The sequence below is a fragment of the Ranitomeya variabilis genome, chromosome 8 (genome assembly GCF_051348905.1).
Source record: "Ranitomeya variabilis isolate aRanVar5 chromosome 8, aRanVar5.hap1, whole genome shotgun sequence".
NCBI lineage: Eukaryota > Metazoa > Chordata > Amphibia > Anura > Dendrobatidae > Ranitomeya > Ranitomeya variabilis.
Window position 1 is genome coordinate 34,631,434 of NC_135239.1, and position 19,679 is coordinate 34,651,112.

Here is a 19,679-nt window from a genome sequence, read left to right on the forward strand (position 1 = left end):
ATCAAGAGGATGAAGGATAGTCACAAGCCATCAAACAAAGAAGAACTGCTTACACTTTTGCACTAGAAGCAGTGTGAAAGACTGGTGGAAAGCATGCCAAGACGCATGAAAGCTGTGATTAAAAATCATGGTTATTCCACAAAATATTGATTTCTGAACTCTTCCTCAGTTAAAACATTAGTATTGTTGTTTCAAAATGATTATGATCTTATTTTCTTTGCATTATTTGAGGTGTGAAAGCACTGTGGGTTTTTTTAATTTTGACCATTTTTCTTTGTAAAAAAAAACACACAAAAAAAAACCAAATGTGGTCGACCGCTTTTATGAACGTCTAAAAAGACGGACACTGCTGGATCATAGGCCAGACAGCTTCCGCAGTGACTCCATCAGCCTCATTAAAGGGAATGTTCCGCCGGGCGGTTCCGTCTGAATCACGTTTTTCAAAGATTTATACGGAAACCTCGATGTAAGCGCTTAGCGTAGAGTGCAGGATAAATGTGCACCGAGCCATACTGCGATCTTTGGGTGGCAGAATGAACAAATCAACAGCAGGTGAAGAATTGGTTTTATTATTTTTTTTACACTGTTCCTCGTGCGGTATAAGTTATTAGGCAGCTTTTATTCTTCGGGTTGATTCTATTACAGCGATACCTGATTTATTGCGTTTTTTTTTTATATTTGGCAGCTGTTACAAACCAAAAGATGCCATATTTTAATAGCTATAATTTTCCCATATTTTGGCCCACAGTCATGTGAGGGCTTGTTTTTTGCAGTACGAGTTGCCATTTTTATTGGTATCATTTTTGGGCACAAGACATTTCTTTATCGCTTCATTAGGTGACACAGGTAACCATGGGTGCATGCTACTGTTGCTAGGAGGCTGAACCCAGGCAAAGAAGGAAAATAGTACCTCAGGTTAAGCTTAGTGTCTGTAGGAGCTGGACCTGGATCTGATCCCAGATCCGCATTTTCCTTTTCAGGTAATCTTGTGTGTTTTTATTAATCTTTTCTCTTTTAGGTTCTTCTTCCTTAGGGTAACAGGGTGTAATTTCTCACCCTGTGTTCCCGTACTTATGCGACTGATAGAGCAATGTGGTGTCACCCACATCACCCACTCTCAGACCCGAAGGCAGGACCTAATCCTCTGTCACCCTTACGGGTGCTTCAGGCTGATTCCCGGTGGCCGGTCCTAGCCTTTTTTTCTCCCCACCCCTCTCCTCAGGGAGGGCTGGGAGTAATCATAGAATGGTAGAGTTGGAAGGGACCTCCTGGGTCATCTGGTCCAACCTCCTGCTCAAAGCACGATTCACTAAATCATCCCAGATAGATGTCAGTCCATCCTCTGTTTGAAGTCTTTCACTGAAGGAGAACTCACCACCTCTCGTGGCCGCCTGTTCCACTCATTGATCACCCTCACTGTCAAAACGTTTTTCTAATATCTAATCTGGGTCTCCTCCCATTCAGTTTCATTCCATTGCTTCAAGTTTTTCCTTGTGCAAATGAGAATAAAGATGATCCTTCTTCAATGTGATAGCCCTTGAGATATTTGTAGACAGCTATTAAGTCTCCTCTCAGTCTTCTTGTTTGCAAGCTAAATATTCCAAAATCCCGTGGTGACCTCCCCCCTTCTCGTAAGGGGCTGACGCCGTCTTCTGCACAGTCTGGAACCGGTGCGGGAAGGAGGATCCCTGATTCCAGCGACCCTCACCCACCTGAGGGCTCCTGATGTGATCCTCATCAGTGAAGAGGAACAGTGGACCCACCCTGCAGGTAGGTACAGTATGTTTCCTCCCCCGCAGCAGCACATGGCAGGACTAGTCAGCATTTCAGTCTCTTAACAGGGGACAGGGCGGCATGAGGCATTATTCCCTGCACAGTAGCGGCCATTTTTCCCATGTGACCGGTCCCAGACCTTGGGACAACCTCCTTTCTTCCTGGCCACACTTCCTCTCCGGCTTTCCCGGCCACTTACCACCACGCGTTTGAATTTCACGCTCTTTTGAGCCAATAGGAGGTCTTGCCGGATCAGAGACATGCCCCCCGATTTGCACCCTTTTCTCTGCTCCTATCATGGAGCTCCCTCTCCCTGTCAGTGTACGTCCCCTGGCGATTCTCCAATCAGAGGGGCGCTTTCTGTTTCTTCCCGGCCGGCAGATCCTCCTGGCTGTTCATGCCCCCTGGCGTGTCAGCCAATCAGAGCAATACTTTCTGTATCACCTGCTGGCAGTTTAGCCATGACCCCCTCACTGCATCGTGCTTGCTGTGTTCAGCAGAGCCGATGCTATTTCGGATCTTGTGCCTCAGCAGATCGTGAGTCCAGTCTGAGACGCTGCCTTTATCTGCTCATTTCCTGCGCATTCAGCATCAGACCTCACTGCATCTACCTGCGGACATCTGGCAAGGGGGACACAGCTAACCTCATCTGCTGACCGTCGCTGACATCGGATAGGCTCTACCCTCTCTCCTTCCTTTCTTCTGTTCCCCTATAAAGCCCTTTTCAGCAGTATCACCAAGGCTCGACTTATGCCCAACCCTGCAGAAGCTTGTCGTCTTCCCTCTAAGCCTACTGTGATTCATTATGCCTATGCCCTCTGCAAAACAAAGTTGTCTTCAGGCCAGTCTTCCCCTTTCTGTCCATCCTGCAGTCCTTCCACCATGTCTGCCTCACAGGAGCACCCTAATGCCAGGGATGATAGCACACTCCTTCCTCCGGAGTGGGCTGTTGCCATGTCACAGTCAGTCTCTGACCTGACTAAGGTATCACAGTTCCTGCTCCAGGTCCTGAAGCGTCTTCCATATCTATCTACCGCCACCAGTGCTCAAAACGACTCTCACAGTGATTCACACGCACCTAACCACGACCTTTGCAGGGACAGATCGGGTACAAAGCAAAGGAAGCAGGCTTTTTAGTTCCTCATCCAGTTTCCCGAGTCCCTCTGCATCATCCAGGATGCCCTCCTCTCCCCATGCCCCTCCTCGGAGGCAGCTTTTGGGTCGGATGCGGACCAGATCTCAAAAATGCAGGATATGGTCAATAGCCTTATCTTGGCTATTACCCAAACTCTTAACCTAAAGGAGGACGAGGCTCCTGCTCAGGAGCACTCTGCTTTCTTCAAATGGGAAAAACGTCCTTCCCGGACTTTTCCCAATCAAAGGGAATTTGAAGCGATTTTGGCTAAACACTGGGACATCCCGAAAAGCGCTTTCTGGGAAGGAAGCAGCTTGACATTCTTTATCCCTTTAGCTCAGACCTTGTTCGTAGATGGGCAGAGTCCCCTAAGGTGGACCCGCTGGTTTCTCGCCTGTCTTGCAAGACAGTCTTGTCTCTACCGGATGGTGCATTTCTTAAGGACATTACAGATAGGCAGATTGAATCCTTAGCTAAATCAGCTTTTGAAGCAGCTGGTGCCTTCCTCTGCCCCATTTTTGCCTCCACTTGGGTGCAAAGTCCATGTCGGCTTGGGAAAAAATACTTTGCCAAGGTATCCTGGCAGCAGCTCCTCCTGATGAGCTGGCAGATTTGGCAGACCAGATTGCCCAAGCCGACAAATATCTTCTGACCGCTTCCTTGGATGCGACCGGTTGTTCCACCAGGGCAGACAGCAACATCATTGCTATACGCCGTATTCTATGGATGAAAGCGTGGAATGCAGATCCACCCTCAAAGAAGTCTCTCACTTACCCTTGCCTTTGAAGGCTCTAGACTTTTTGGGTCCAAACTGGATCAAATCATTTCTGATGCTCCCGGCGGGAAAAGTACCTCTCTTCCTCAGTCCAAATCTAAATGTCTTTTCAATAGGAAAAGATTGCTTCAATTTAGTTACTTTTGACCCTTCTCCTCTTCGGGGACCTCCTCCCAACAGGACCGCTCTTCCGCCCAAAGGGTTGTTCTTCCAGGCCTTCAGGGTCACATGCCAACAGGCTCTCCTCAGCATGACGGGTTACCCCCACTTGGAATTTTCTCCAGGATGGGAGGCAGGCTTCTTCTCTTCCGGGACGCATGGTTGTCGGTGGTCGACGATGCCTGGGTCAGAGAGATAGTTACATTCGGTTACAAAATCGACTTTTATTTCCCCCAGGAAGATGTTTCTTTTTGTCTTGCCCGCCAAGACTCCCGTCTCAGGGCCCAGGGATTCTTCAGGCCGTCTCTTACCTACTACGCATAGGAGTAATTGTGCCCGTTCTCCGGAACAAACGCTTTTCAGGGTTCTACTCCAATCTTTTCGTAGTCCCGAAGAAAGAAGGATGGCTCCATCCGATTTTGGACCTCAAGCATCTGAACCATCACATTCGGATCCATCATTTCAGGATGGAGTTCTTACTTTTGGTAATTGCCTCCATGGAATCGGGAGAATTTCTTTGCTCTGTAGATATTCGGGATGCTTATCTTTACATCCCAATTTGTGTTCAGTATCAGAGATTCCTACGGTTTGCGATCCAGGAGAACCACTATCAGTTCACAGCCCTTCCCTTTTAGCTTGGCCTCTGCACCCAGAGTATTCACAAAGGTCTTGACAGTAGTCATGGCCATCCTTCGTTCCAAGGCGATTCTCATAATCCCTTACTTGGACAATCTTCTAATCAAGGGGCTGTCCCGCCGAGACTGCCACCTGAGTCTTCAGATCACCTTGGACATTCTGGTCCTTCTCGGCTGGATTGTCAACTGAGAGAAGTCCTCTCTGACCCCAGCTCAGCACCTGGTATATCTGGGCATGAGGTTCGACACGGCCCGAGCCCATGTCTTTCTCCCAAAGGAAAAGTTTCTCTCTCTCCACCAGGTGATCCGTGTTCTAAAGTGACTAACTCCTCTCCCCCTACAAAGGAAAAGTTTCTCTCTCTCCACCAGGGGATCCGTGTTCTAAAGTGACCAACTCCTCTCCCCCTACAGTCCTGCATGAGAGTTCTAGGGAAGAAGATTGCCGCCATGGAAACCATGCCTTTTTCCCATTTCCATACCCATCCCCTTCAGCTGGCCCTCTTGTCTGCATGGGACAAGAGGACCGCTTCCCTGGACCAACCCATTCTACTGTCTCTCAAGGTGAGACCGTCCCTGACTTGGTGGACGCTCTCTGCCTCCGTCCTGCGCAGAAGATCCTTCCTTCCTCTTTGGCAGGTTTTTACACCGGTGCCAGTCTCCATCACACAGCGCAGGGTCGCTGAAACTCCCTAGAAGCAGCTCTCCCCATCAATCTCCTGGAGATCAGAACAATTTTCTTGGCCCTTTGCCACTGCCAGTCCCTCCTCGCGGGACAGCCGGTCCGCATACAGTCAGACAATGCCACCGCCCTGGCAGCAAACAGGTGTTGGCAGAGGTATCAAGAATTCTGTGATGGACGGAGAATCACGTTCCAGTCATATCAGCCATGCACATTCCAGGGGTGGAAAATTGAGCAGCTAATTTTCTGAATTGTCAGGGCCTCGCATCGGGCGAGTGGTCTCTCAACCCCGCCGTCGTCAATCAGATGTCAAAGGTGGGGCACCCCGGACGTTGACCTAATGGTGTCTTGGATGAACCACAAGGTTCGTGGCCATTTCTCGAGATCCACTAGCTATCGGCTTCGATGCTCTGGTGATCCCGTGGTCTCAATTCCAGCTGCCTTATCTTTTTCCGCCTCTCCCCTTAATTCCGAGAGTCGTAAAAAAGATAAAGGCGGAGGAAATTCTCGTAGCTCCAGATTGGCCAAGAAGAGCCTGGTTCGTGGAGCTGGTGAACATGCTCATGGACGCTCCCGGGAGGCTTCCAAACCGTCCAGATCTCTTCTCACAAGGTCCCCTCTTCCTCCAGAGTTCACAGTCTCTGAGTTTAACAGCATGGTCATTGAGGCCACAATCCTAAAGGATGCCAGTTTTTCCCAGCAGGTCATTCAGACCATGATTAGAGCGAGAAAACCAGCTTCCTCGAGTATCTATAACACATACTGGAAGGCCTTCTTTCGGTGGAGCGAGCACAACAATTTGGTCCCTGTCTTTTTCCATTCCTTCCATCCTGGGCTTTCTACAAGCGGGTCTTGATGCTGGTCTGTCTCTCAGTACCCTAAAGGGTCAGGTTTCCGCTCTGTCAGTTCTTTTCCAATGAAATCTGGCTTCTCATTTTCAGGTAAAGACTTTTCTTCAAGGAGTCGCCCACTTGGCTCCTCCTTACCGTCCTCCGATAGATCCATGGGATCTTAAACTTTTTCTTGGTGCATTACAGCGCCCTCCTTTTGAACCCATTCAAGATATTCCATTTTCTCTCCAGCCATGGAAAGTTGCCTTAGTTGCCATTCCGTCCATCAGGAGAGTTTTGAGTAAGCGGCATTATCCTGCCTTTCCCTGTTCCTGATTCTACATAAGGACAAGGTAGTTCTCAGACCCGTTCCTTCCTTTCTTTCTTAGGTGGTCTCTTAATTTCACATTAATGAAGACATTGTCCTTCCTTCTCTATGTCCCCCTCCAGTCCATCTCCTGGAGACGTCCCTCCACAAGTTGGATCTGGTCAGCGCTATCCGAGTCTACCTCTCAAGGACCGGTTCCTTTCATCTCTCTGATGCCCTATTTGTCATCTGTGAAGGTTGTCGTAAGAGGCTTCCAAATCCACTATTGCCCGTTGGATTCGTTCCGCAATATTAGAAGCATTCTAATAAAGGGCTAATGGCTCACTCCTCCCGGGCGGTGGGAGCTTCCTTTGCAGTTCGTCACCAGACCACAACTTTACAGATTTGTAAAGCCACGACCTAGTCTTCTTTGAACACCTTCGTGAGGTTTTACAGAGTTCATACCAATGCTTCGTCTGATGCGGGCCTGGGTAAGAAGGTACTGCAGGCAGTGGTTGCGCACCGGCCGACCTGAGTCCGGTTTTTCTTTGCATTCTTTGTTTTCCGCCCTAGGGACTGCTTTGGGACGTCCCATAGTTACCTGTGTCCCCCAATGAAGCGGGATTTTTGGTATTCACCATAAAATCTCTTTCTTAGAGCCTTCTCATTGGGGGACACAGCAGCCTCCCTAACTGTTTGTACGTCTCTTTCTTGGAGCCTTAATTGGTGGACACAGCACCCTCCCTAACTGTTTGTACCGCTTTTTGGGCCTAATTGCCTTTGTTGTTGAGTTGGTACATATGTTGAGTTTTGGTTGCTTCTCCTACTGCTTTAACACTAACTGAGGTACTTGGTGCCTGTCGGTGGGTGTATACTGCTGACGAGGAGCGATTTTCCTTTTCTGCCTAGTGTCAGCCTCCTAGTGACAGCAGCATACACCCATGGTTACCGGTGAGCCCAATGAAGGCTTCAAGAAAGAGATTTTACAGGGAGAACCAAAAATCCCTCTTTTTTGATTGCTTACTATTCCGATTTTTGGAAGGCAGATTGAACAAAAACCAGCAATTCAGGGATTTTTTTTTTCATCTTATGCCATTCTGCTTGTGGTAAAACTGATAAGGCAGCTTTATTCTTCGTGTCAGTATAATTACAGCGATGCCACATTTATATAGTTTTTTATGTTTTCACAAGAAAAACCTTTTATAGAAAAAAATTGTTATTTTTGTATTGAGAGTTAAAACTTTATTTTTCCGCTGATTGAGCTGTATGGGGCTTGTTTTCAGAGATACCATTTTTAACAACTTTTGTTTTTTTATCGCGTTTATTCCACTTTCTACTCGATGGTATGATGATAAAGCATAGTTCTTTGCCTCATTCATTAATTATTTATTTATTTATTTTTAACGGTGAAGGGGTTAGCTACTAGGACAGTTTTTTAGGTTGCGTTGTTCCGGACGCGGCAATACCAAATACGTGTACTTCTTTTTTTACACAAATAAATGTATTTAGTGAATTCATATTTTGCTTTTTTTTTTTTGCTTCTTTGCGATTTTTTTAAAAAATATTTATACAATTTTAATTAACTTTTTTATTTCTTTTTAACATTGTCCCAGGTTGGGACATCAACTACAAACTGACATATAACTAATCTAATACTCTGCAATGCTTCTGCACCGCAGGGCATCAGAGCAGTGTCTGACATGCAGGGAGGAGTGCCAGCTCATGCTCTGAAAATGAACTGACAGGCCGTCCCTGGGTGACCCCATGGCCATCTTTTGGATATCATTAACGCTATTGCATCCCTTTGTGCAGATGGGAGCACAGAGGGAGCTCCCTCCCTGTGCAATGTCGCTGTCACTATTGACAGCGGCATCAAAGGAGTTAGCCCGCGCGATCTGGTTTTGTATGTATGTATGTACACTGCTCAAAAAAATATAGGGAACACTAAAATCCCACATCCTAGATATCACTGAATAAAATATTCCAGTTGTAAATCTTTATCCATTATATAGTGGAATGCGTTGAGAACAGTAAAACCTAAAAATGATCAATGTAAATCACAACTAATATCCCACGGAGGTCTGGAGTTAGAATGATGCACAAAATCAAAGTGGAAAATCAAATTGCAGGCTGATCCAACTTCAGTGGAAATGCCTCAAGACAAGGAAATGATGCTCAGTAGTGTGTATGGCCTCCACGTGCCTGTATGACCTCCCTACAATGCCTGGGCATGCTCCTGATGAGGTGGCGGATGGTCTCCCGAGGGATCTCCTCCCAGACCTGGACTAAAGCATCCGCCAACTCCTGGACAGTCTGTGGTGCAACGTGACGTTTGTGGATGGTGCGAGACATGATGTCCCAGATGTGTTCAATCGGATTCAGGTCTGGGGAACGGGCAGGCCAGTCCGTAGCTTCAATGCCTTCATCTTGCAGGAACTGCTCACACACTCCAGCCACATGAGGTCTAGCATTGTCCTGCATTAGGAGGAACACAGGGCCAACCGCACCAGCATATGGTCTCACAAGGGATTTGAGGATCTCATCTCGGTACCTAATGGCAATTATGCTACCTCTGGCGAGCATATGGAGGGCTGTGCGGCCCTCCAAAGAAATGCCACTCCACATTATTACTGACCCACTGCCAAACCGGTCATACTGAAAGATGCTGCAGGCAGCAGATAGCTCTCCATAGCATCTCCAGACTCTGTCACGTCTGTCACATGTGCTCAGTGTGAACCTGCTTTCATCTATGTAGAGCACAGGGCGCCAGTGGCGAATTTGCCAATCCTGGTGTTATGTGGCAAATGCCAAGCGTCCTGCACGGTGTTGGGTTGTGAGCACAACCCCCATCTGTGGACATCAGGCACTCAGACCATCCTCATTGAGTCGGTTTCTAACCGTTTGTACAGACAAATGCACATTTGTGGCCTGCTGGAGGTCATTTTGCAGGGCTCTGGCAGTGCTTCTGTTCCTCCTTGCACAAAGGCTGAGGTAGCGGTCCTGCTGTTGGGTTGTTGCCCTCCTACGGCCCCCTCCACATCTCCTGGTGTACTGGCCTGTCTCCTGGTAGCGCCTCCAGACTCTGGACACTACGCTGACAGACACAGCAAACCTTCTTGCTCGCATTGATGTGCCATCCTGGATGAGCTGCACTACCTGAGCCACTTGTGTGGGTTGTAGAGTCCGCCTCATGCTACCACGAGTGTGAAAGCACAACCAACATTCAAAAGTGACCAAAACATCAGCCAGAAAGCATTGGTACCGAGATGTGGTCTGTGGTCCCCACCTGCAGAACCACTCCTTTATTGAGGGTGTCTTTATAATTGCCAATAATTTCCATCTGTTGTCTATTCCATTTTTACAACAGCATGTGAAATTGATTGTCAAATAGGGTTGCTTCCTAAGTGGACAGTGTCATTTCACGGAAGTTTGATTTACTTGGAGTTATATTCTGTTGTTTAAGTGTTCCTTTATTTTTTTTTGAGCAGAGTATATATATATATATATATATATATATATATATATATATATATATATATATATATATATATATATACACATACATACATATATACATACATATATATATATATATATATATACATACATACACACACGGCGGTTTGTGAGAACGCAGCTTCCGCGGTGCCTCATATACACGGCGCATTTCGGGAAGGGGTTAAAAGGGTATCCAGGATTAAAAAAATAAACTGCTGTTCCAAAAAGAGTGCCACACCTGAAAAAAAGTGTTAAGTAAAATAGTTTTTCTTCCTAAACCCGGGCAATGTCTGTATCTACAAGCTTCTCCCATGACACGAGCATGCATTTTAACCTTCTAAAACAATTGAGAATTTTACCTGTGCCACCCACGCTTCCATTGTTCACCAGTGCGTTAGGTGCCGGAGAATTGTGCCAATGTCCATCGTGAGAAGAGTTAGCAATGCCTACAGACCTGGCAGCAGGCCCTGCAAAGATGATGCTGGGGTCGTTCAGATTAACTGCACTTTGATTAGTGGTGGAAGCGTTGCTGCCGCCGCCGCTGCTGCTGCCAGGTCTGGCTGGATAGGCGACACCACTAGAGTGAGAGGGATTCCCAGAAGAGCGGATTATCTGCCCGTGGATGGGCCAAGAGTTGTTGGGAATAGGGATCTGTGGAGGCAGCGGGAGTAACCCCAGATTGTGCAGAGGAGAAAAGTGAGTGGGGGGAGAGTGTGGAAAGTTAAACATGGGCCGCTGAACCTGGTGCGGATTCGGTGCTGGCTGCGTAGACGGCTGGTTCAGCTTGGTCGGAGGCTGCGTCTGGCCAATGTTTTGTGGAAACGGCTGAGGTTGCGGTGAATACGATGAGTGATGGGATTCAGACTGTAAAGAGAGGAACAATGTGCTTTATAACCGAAGATAAAACTAGGGATGAGCATGTATATACTGAAAATAATGTCCAGTTACCATCTACAAGTTTCCATTTCAGAGATCCAAGTGTCAACTTATTGGTCACTAGTGTTTAAAAGGGGTTACTTAACATAAAAGTTTCTCTATTTCTACAAACAGCGCCACCCTTGTCCTTAGGTTATGTATGGTATTACAACTCTGCCCCATTGGAGTGAATGGGAAGTGGTGATTGGCAATATGATGCAGTACTGTATGCAGCCCAAGACCAACAGTGGTGCAGTTTCTCGCAAACTGGTCAATCCATTTTAATAAAGACGATGTAATGAAACAGTTGATAGCATTTACTAAAGAAGTTTTTCTGGTTTCAGAAAACTCCTGTTCTGCAACAGCATTTTGTTAAACATAATTTTGCATTACTCATCCTCCCCAGGTCCAGACTGAGTCTCTGCCGCAGCTCTAAATGTCTGTCATTGTCTGCAGTGGTGACGTCATATTGACAGAGCTGCTGCCAATTACTGAGTTCAGCGGCTCTGATGGCTCGTGCTCTCACTTTGTGCTGAGCTGTTGGACAATGGAGCAACACTGGACCGAGAGAGGGTGAATAAGGCGCAAATTGTCTTTTTAATTATTATTATTTTTATTTTTTAAACAAATTGCTAATTAAACAAAATGGAAAACCCCTGTAAGTTTTCATTTCTTCTAGTATGCTGAAAATTCAAATACAGTATACAGTCCCTTGTATTAGATACAAAAGCATATGTGAATTTCAGGCATTTACTGTATTGCTCTTGGACCTGTGGACTCCAACCTATGACTTTTTTTGTTGCTGTCATGACATGCTGGGCCTTGTGGTTTCCCAGCAGCTGAAGAGCCACAAATTAAAGTCTAAAGTTCTCGATCATCCTGTGGCCCTACGAAGCCAATCTGTGCAACCCCCAACCTGCACCGTCTCTGTTTGTGTTACACTTTTTTGACGATAATAAAGGTTTTTGCTTTACCGGTGAGTGCTACCCCCTTACTACATTTCATATTTCTATATTCTCTTACGTACCGATTCTGAGGCCTGTCGTGTGCGCGTGGGCCGCTCCATCTGTTGTAATGGAGTGAGAACGGGCTGAGGGACAATGAGGCTCAAGATCTGAGATGCTTAAAAACAAAACAAAAACAAAAAACCCCAAACCATTAATTCCTGATAAGTGAAGTATCTGTTGTATAGTTTTCTACTTTTGTGTATCAACATTTTCTTTACACAGCAAATGGTACTGACACTCCTTCTTCCTGAAGTCATAATCCATCTCTGCAGGTATTACGGAGTTACAGCATTATCTATTGTGTCCATTATTACCGAGAATGCTGTTATTGTTCTGCCGGGCGGCGTTGTGTTCAGGACAGTCTCTCCGTACGTGGCCCACATCCCCGCAGGTAAAGCACCTCTTCTCTCTGATCTCCCGCTCGTCGTCCTTATTGTCCTTTTCATCGTCCTTCTCGTTCTCCTTCTTCTTCACCCTAAAATCCAAACCATGGAGAATTATAACATATAAGTAGGGGATAAATACGGTAGTAAGAAGGAGCGCGATTGCAAAAACCTGACCTACAAAGGGGTTTGTTACTTTGGACACAGCACCAGAGATGGAGACATAAACGGCGGCCAATTTTTAATACAGAGTACTTTGTTTTTTATTTTTACAAAAGCAAATTTAATTGTGACGGTGTATATAAATACTCGGAAAGGATACAAAACTACTCTGAAATGGGAGTGAATATCTGAAAGCTTGATGTGGATATACATGGTCCCTTTTAGGAATTAACCCTGTGTGTTCTGTACTAAAATGTTATCACATTAAAGATGTTATCTGGGACAGAGAGATCATCAATATAAGATGAATGGGGGTCTGACACCTGACGCCCCACTGAATCAGCGGATATCTGCTCCGGCATTGGCTTTGTACATTTTGTGGCTGCTGCCATGTACTGCAGTTTATCACCCATTGAAGTGAATAGGAGCCAATCTTTATTAGCAGCCACTACTAAATGTACGGAGCTGCGATTTTCCACTCCTTACATGTGGGCATTATCAGAGAATATATCAGCTGTACGGTGGCGGGGTCAGAGCCCCACAGATCTCATACTGATCTACCCCAAGGACAGGGGCCATCAATACGTCAGTCCTGGAGCACCTTTGTTTGATTGCAAGAAGACACAAACACAAGACTATGTGGTTCTTACCTCCTTCGTTTGGGACAATCCTTCATGTAATGGCCAATCTTCCCACATACACGACAACATCTATCATTAGGAGCCAGCTCCCCATCTGTCAGGACTTTGGAATCAAAAAAATATTCCTGCCAAAAAAACAAAACAAAACAAACTTAAGACAAGTTCTATACAAAGTAAAGACCCACTTCGCCTTCACTTTTCAGTGTCAGGCTAAAAAGGTCCAGAAGATTATTCTTCCCTCATGTTCAAAACTTTTTACAAGGCATCCTTCACCCTCTACTATTCTTTTCTCTGCCAGTATCAAACCGTGTGACTACTGAGGCCAATGATTGACTGCAGAAGTCGTGGGCAGCCATAACTAGCAGCTTGCAAGAAGACCAAGAAAGTGAAGTGGTGTCAGCACAACTCAACAAACTTTACCACTTCCAAGAAACTTTCTATAGTGGCGACCCCCCATATTATATGCCAAAAGGCTAAGCTATGGCATCTAAAGTAACTGGGGTCAGGCCGTGCATGTGAACAGGGGTCCGGTAATACTGATGGATGGAATAAAACTGGGTGAGAAGCCAGCAAATCCCCCAAACTTGTCAGGAACTATTTCTGGATTCATGACAGGGGGGAACAATGTTTTTTTATTTTCTGCAGTATGAACCCAAGCTGCTGTACATTTTTCTCAATTACGGCTTGGAAATGCAATGACCATAATCTTTTTTTAATGGCATTAAAATATTGTATTGAATCCTGTGATTTTATGAAAAGAGTTTACAAAACTTACTGCTTCAAGACCAGGCTGTGGATAGAACGGGGTCCCAAACAACTTCCGTCCGTTAATGAACGCCTTCATGATGAAATTAGTCACTGAGGGAGAGTGGAAAAAAAAAACACACAAGAAAAGCGTTACTGATCCTTCTATCTACTGAGGCAGATACTTATGCAAAAATAAGAATAATGAAAAAAAAAAAATTATATAAGATATATACACAGTCATGGCCAAAAGTATTGACACCCCTGCAATTCTGTCAGATAATACTCCGTTTCTTCCTAAAAATGATTGCAATCACAAATTATTTGGTATTATTATCTTCATTTAATTTGTCTTAAATGAAAAAACACAAAAGAGAATGAAGCAAAAAGCAAAACATTGATCGTTTCACACAAAATTCCAAAAATGGGCCAGACAAAAGTATTGGCACCCTCAGCCTAATACTTGGTTGCACAACCTTTAGCAAAAATAACTGCGACCAACCGCTTCCGGTAAACATCAATGAGTTTCTTACAATGCTCTGCTGGAATTTTAGACCATTCTTCTTTGGCAAACTGCTCCAGGTCCCTGATATTTGAAGGGTGCCTTCTCCAAACTGCCATTTTTAGATCTCTCCACAGGTGTTCTATGGGATTCAGGTCTGGACTCATTGCTGGCCACCTTAGAAGTCTCCAGTGCTTTCTCTCAAACCATTTTCTAGTGCTTTTTGAAGTGTGTTTTGGGTCATTGTCCTGCTGGAAGACCCATGACCTCTGAGGGAGACGCAGCTTTCTCACACTGGGCCCTACATTATGCTGCAAAATTTGTTGGTAGTCTTCAGACTTTATAATGCCATGCACACAGTCAAGCAGTCCAGTGCCAGAGGCAGCAAAGCAACCCCAAAACATCAGGGAACCTCCGCCATGTTTGACTGTAGGGACCGTGTTCTTTTCTTTGAATGCCTCTTTTTTTCTCCTGTAAACTCTATGTTGATGCCTTTGCCCAAAAAGCTCTACTTTTCTCTCACCTGACCAGAGAACATTCTTCCAACAGATTTTAGGCTTTTTCAGGTAAGTTTTGGCAAACTCCAGCCTGGCTTTTTTATGTCTCGGGGTAAGAAGTGGGGTCTTCCTGGGTCTCCTACCACACGGTCCCTTTTCATTCAGACGCCGACGGATAGTACGGGTTGACACTGTTGTACCCTCGGACTGCAGGGCAGCTTGAACTTGTTTGGATGTTAGTCGAGGTTCTTTATCCAACATCCGCACAATCTTGCGTTGAAATCTCTTGTCAATTTTTCTTTTCCATTTACATCTAGAGAGGTTAGCCACAGTGCCATGGGCTTTAAACTTCTTGATGACACTGTGCACGGTAGACACAGGAACATTCAGGTCTTTGGAGATGGACTTGTAGCCTTGAGATTGCTCATGCTTCCTCACAATTTGGTTTCTCAAGTCCTCAGACAGTTCTTTGGTCTTCTTTCTTTTCTCCATGCTCAATGTGGTGCACACAAGGACACAGGACAGAGGTTGAGTCAACTTTAATCCATGTCAACTGGCTGCAAGTGTGATTTAGTTATTGCCAACACCTGTTAGGTGCCACAGGTAAGTTACAGGTGCTGTTAATTACACTAATTAGAGAAGCATCACATGATTTTTCGAACGGTGCCAATACTTTTGTCCACCCCCTTTTTTATGTTTGGTGTGGAATTATATGCAATTTGGCTTTAGAACAATTCTTTTTGTGTTTTTTCATTTAAGACAAATTAAATGAAGATAATAATAACAAATAATTTGTGTTTGCAATCATTTTCAGGAAGAAACTGAGTATTATCTGACAGAATTGCAGGGGTGTTAATACTTTTGGCCATGACTGTATAAAATACATCAATAGAAAAGGAGATTTTTGTGTACTCACCGTAAAATCTTTTTCTCCGAGCCACTCATTGGGGGACACAGGACCATGGGTGTTATGCTGCTGCCACTAGGAGGACACTAAGTAAACAGAAAGATTAACTCCTCCTCTGCAGTATACACCCCTTCACTGGATACAATTTCAACCAGTTCGGTAGTAAAGCAGTAGGAGCATGAACAAAGACAAACTATGTCAAAACCAAAGAAGTAACAACAAGCCAAAACAGGCTAACAGGGTGGGTGCTGTGTCCCCCAATGAGTGGCTCAGAGAAAAAGATTTTACGGTGAGTACACAAAAATCTCCTTTTCTCCTACGCCTCATTGGGGGACACAGGACCATGGGACGTACAAAAGCAGTCCCTGGGTGGGGAGCAATATGCTAATACCCCATGTACCACCAGCTTACTGAGGTACCGATGTGTGCAGAATGCGCCTGCCGAGGGCAGCGTCTGCCGAAGCCTGAGTATGGATGAGGTAGTGCTTCGTGAAAGTATGCAGACTGGACTAAGTCGTAGCTTTACAAGCTGATGTGCGGACGCCTGGTGCCGAATGGCCCAAGAAGCACCGACCGACCGGGTGGAATGCGCCTGAATCCCAGGTGGGATAGGAGTGTTCCTGACACGATAGGATTCCTGAATAGCGGAACAAATCTACTTGGCTAGAGTGGCCTTTGAGGCAGGTAGACCCTTCCTATGTCCCTCCGGAAGCACGAAGAGGACATCTGACTTACGGAAGGGAGCCGTGCGAGATATGTACCTCCGAAGAGCTCAAACCAGATCCAGAGTATGGAGAGCTTTCTCGATACAATGAGTAGGTGCAGGACAGAAAGACGGCAAGACAATGTCCTCGGGAGAGGTTCTCAAAACCACCTTATCTGGGTAAAAAAATTCAGAAAAGGGGGGGGAGGGGGGTCGGCAAGAGAGAGCCGCCAACTCAGAAACTCTCCTAATTGACGTAATTGCCACTAGAAAGACCACCTTCGATGAGAGGAGGGTGAGAGAGATGTCCTGCAATGGTTCGAAAGAGGCCTCCTGAAGAACTCCGAGAACCAAGTTAAGATCCCATGACGCCAAAAGCATTCTATAGGGAGGGACCACCCGGGAGACTCCTTGGATGAACATCTTAACCGGCAGTCTGGAAGCGATCCTTCGTTGGAATAGAACAGGCAAGGCGGACACTTGTCCCTTGAGCGAGCTTAGGGCAAGGCCTGACTCTAAACTTGATTGGAGAAACTCCAGAATGGATGGAAAAGACTAAGGGCAAACGTCCATGGGTATTGCACTATGAAAAGAAGATACGCCAGGTGCGATGATAAATGCGCATGGATATGGGTTTCCTAGCGCGAATCATGGTAGAAGGACCCCCGGAGAGAATCCGGCTTGGGCTAAAATCCAGGATTCAATGGCCACGCCGTCAAAGACAGGGTCCCAGAGTTCTGATGGCAAATTGGGCCCTGGAAGACAAGGTCCGTGCGATCTGGAAGGCGCCAGGGGGTGTCGGCGACCATTTGGACGAGTTCCGCGTACCATGCTCGGCGCGGCCAGTCGGGCGCGACGAGAATCACCGGTCTCCCCTCTGCTCTGATCTTTTTGATGACTCTCGGAAGCAGAGGAAGGGGCGGAAAAATGTATGGCAGCTGGAACGGATGCCACGACAGAACCAGGGCATCTACCCCGATGGCGCGAGGATCGTGGGAACGGGCAATGAACCTCAAGGTCATGAGATCCACATCCGGCATCAGCCAGCGAAGGCAAATCTGCTGGAAAACTTCCGGATGGAGGGACCACTCGCCCGAAGCAAGACTTTGGCGACTGAGGAAGTCCGCTTCCCAATTCTCCACGCCCGGTATGTGGATCGCCGATATGAGCGAGTGATTGGTCTCTGCCAAGCGCAGGATGTGGGAGACTTCGCGCATGGCTGCTCTGCTGCGGGTTCCCCCTTGTGGTTGATGTACGCCACGGCTGTGGCGTTGTGGGATTGAATTCTGATGGGATGACCTGCGAGAAGGTTGGTGAAAGTTGTGTAAAGCGAGAATGATCGCTCAAATTTCCAGGATTTTGATTGGGAGACGTGACTATCTCGTGGACCAACGACCCTGTGCCGTGTGGTAAATAAAAATTGCACCCCAGCCAAAAAGGCTGGCATCGGTAGTCACCACTAACCAGCGCACAGGAAGAAAGGATTTCCCTTGGTTCAAGGAAGACTGTAGTGTCCACCACCTGAGGGTCTGCCTGACCTGTGGGGGTAGATGAAAGCGACAGTCGAGAGGAACCGGGCTTCTGTCTCAGGCTAAAAGGAGCGCCTGTTGCAAGGGACGGGGATGGCACTGCGCAAACAGAATGGCTTCCATCGCCGCAACCATTTTTTTTTTTTTTTTGAGGATGCGCATCGCAAAGCGAATGGAGTGAGGGACTGGGCGGAAGAGCCTGCGCGCTCCCTGTTGTAAGGATAGAACCTTCTCTGGAGGGAGAATGACCAGCCCACGGGAAGAGTTCAAAATCATGCCCAGGAAGCAGATTTGCTGGGCCGGCACTGGAGATGATTTCTCGAAGTTGATCTTACTACCCTGGCGAGAAGGAGAATCCACGGTGATGTTCACCGACTCCTCGCAGGTAGACTGGGACGGACCTTTGATTAATAGGTCGTCCAGATATGGCAGGACTACCACTCCCCGAGCGTGAAGAATGGCCATGACAGCCGCCATGACCTTTGTGAAGACTCTGGGGGCGGTGGCAAGTCCGAAGGGCAAGGCCACAGACTGGAAGTGTACTTCTTGGGCTGCAAAGAGCAGGAACTGCTGATGAGAGGGAAAAATTGGGATGTGTAGATAGGCATCTTTTGATGTCTATGAATGCAAGGCACTCTCCTTTTTCCAGGGACGCGACAACGGAACGGAGGCGGTCCATCCTAAAGTGTCGGACCCGTACGAATTTGTTTTAGCATTTTGAGATCCAGTATGGGCCGTAGAGTCCCGTCCTTCTTTGGGACCACGAAAAGGTTGGAGTAAAACCACGTGAACCTTTGGTCACGAGGGACTGGAGTGATGACACCGTCCTTTTGAAGCGCCTGTATGGCGTGAAGAGAAAAAACTCGATTTTGTATCAGGAAGACACGAGCTCTCTGACCCACTCGTCGTGAACGACCGAGAGCCACTGTTGACGGAACGAAAGAAGGCGTCAGCCTACGTTGTCGGTGTCAGCCGGACACGCCAACGAGTCATTGTGAAGGTTTAAGGGATGCGGACGGCTCAGGGGCAGACGGCCTGGGTCTGGGTTTCCAGGAACGGTTTGGTCTGTATGAGACCTGGGAAGTTCTGTTGTCCCGACGTCCCGAACCAGGGGAAGAGTACGACAAACTGGAGTTGTTACGAAATGACTGGAATCGAAACTGCTGCTGATTCCGTGCTGGGGAAGAAATTCACTTTTTTTTTTTTTAAATCCGGTAGCGTCAGAAATGATTTGGTCTAGGTTTTCCCCCAAATTAAACGACCCGCTTGGTAAGGAAGAGAGGTCAGCGACTTTTTGGAAGCAGAGTCTGCTCGCCAATCGCGGAGCCATAGGGCCCCCCCCCCCGATGGAAACTGCGTTAGCAGCCGCTTGCGCTGCGCAATTAGCCGCATCTATGGAGGCGCTAACGACAAAATCTCCGGCCTGAGCAAACTGGTTAGCTAGTCTGGCCGTCTCTGGGGGAAGATTACTCAACACCTCAGCCCAGGTCACCATTGCCTTAGCTACCCAGGTAGCTGCAAAGGATGGAAGGAGGGCTGCTCCTGAGACTTCAAAGACTGAGCGAGCCAAATAATCAATCTGGCGGTCCGAAGGTTTTTTGACTGATGAATCGTCTGACAGAGAGAAGATTGTTTTGGATGCAAGCCGCGACACGGCAGGATCCAGAAGGAGAAAGAAGTAAGCCCTTCACCAGATCCCTTGAGAAAGGATATTTAGCTTCCGTGGCTTTTTGAGCCGTAAAGCGCTTTTCTGCTCCCTGTGTTTTGGATAATATCCTGAAACTCAGGGTGATTATGGAGACTTCTTAAAAGATACAACGTGTTCCTGAGAGGAAGCAGATTCATCGTCCACCATTAATGCCTGACCAATAGAGAAGTCTGGGTTAAAGATTCCTCCG

The 19,679-nt window shown here is 46.8% G+C and overlaps 1 protein-coding gene across 2 annotated transcripts in view; it reads right to left on the bottom strand.

Moving 5' to 3' along the window:
- Nucleotides 1–19,679, bottom strand: part of TUT4 (terminal uridylyl transferase 4) — a 58,174-nt gene that overhangs the window by 4,184 nt on the left and 34,311 nt on the right. Inside the window, exons 24-28 of one of the 2 annotated variants that reach the window (XR_013218404.1) lie at nt 13,675–13,757; nt 12,909–13,024; nt 12,028–12,188; nt 11,734–11,828; nt 10,533–10,655 (exon numbers count right to left, since the gene is read on the bottom strand). Coding sequence is in view for 1 of the 2 variants with exons in the window: in XM_077276456.1 (XP_077132571.1) it covers nt 10,151–10,655; nt 11,734–11,828; nt 12,028–12,188; nt 12,909–13,024; nt 13,675–13,757 (960 nt within the window). In the remaining variant the exon portion in view is untranslated. Of the gene's footprint in view, nt 1–10,150; nt 10,656–11,733; nt 11,829–12,027; nt 12,189–12,908; nt 13,025–13,674; nt 13,758–19,679 lie in introns of both variants that reach the window. The other variant, XM_077276456.1, reaches the window with a different exon arrangement.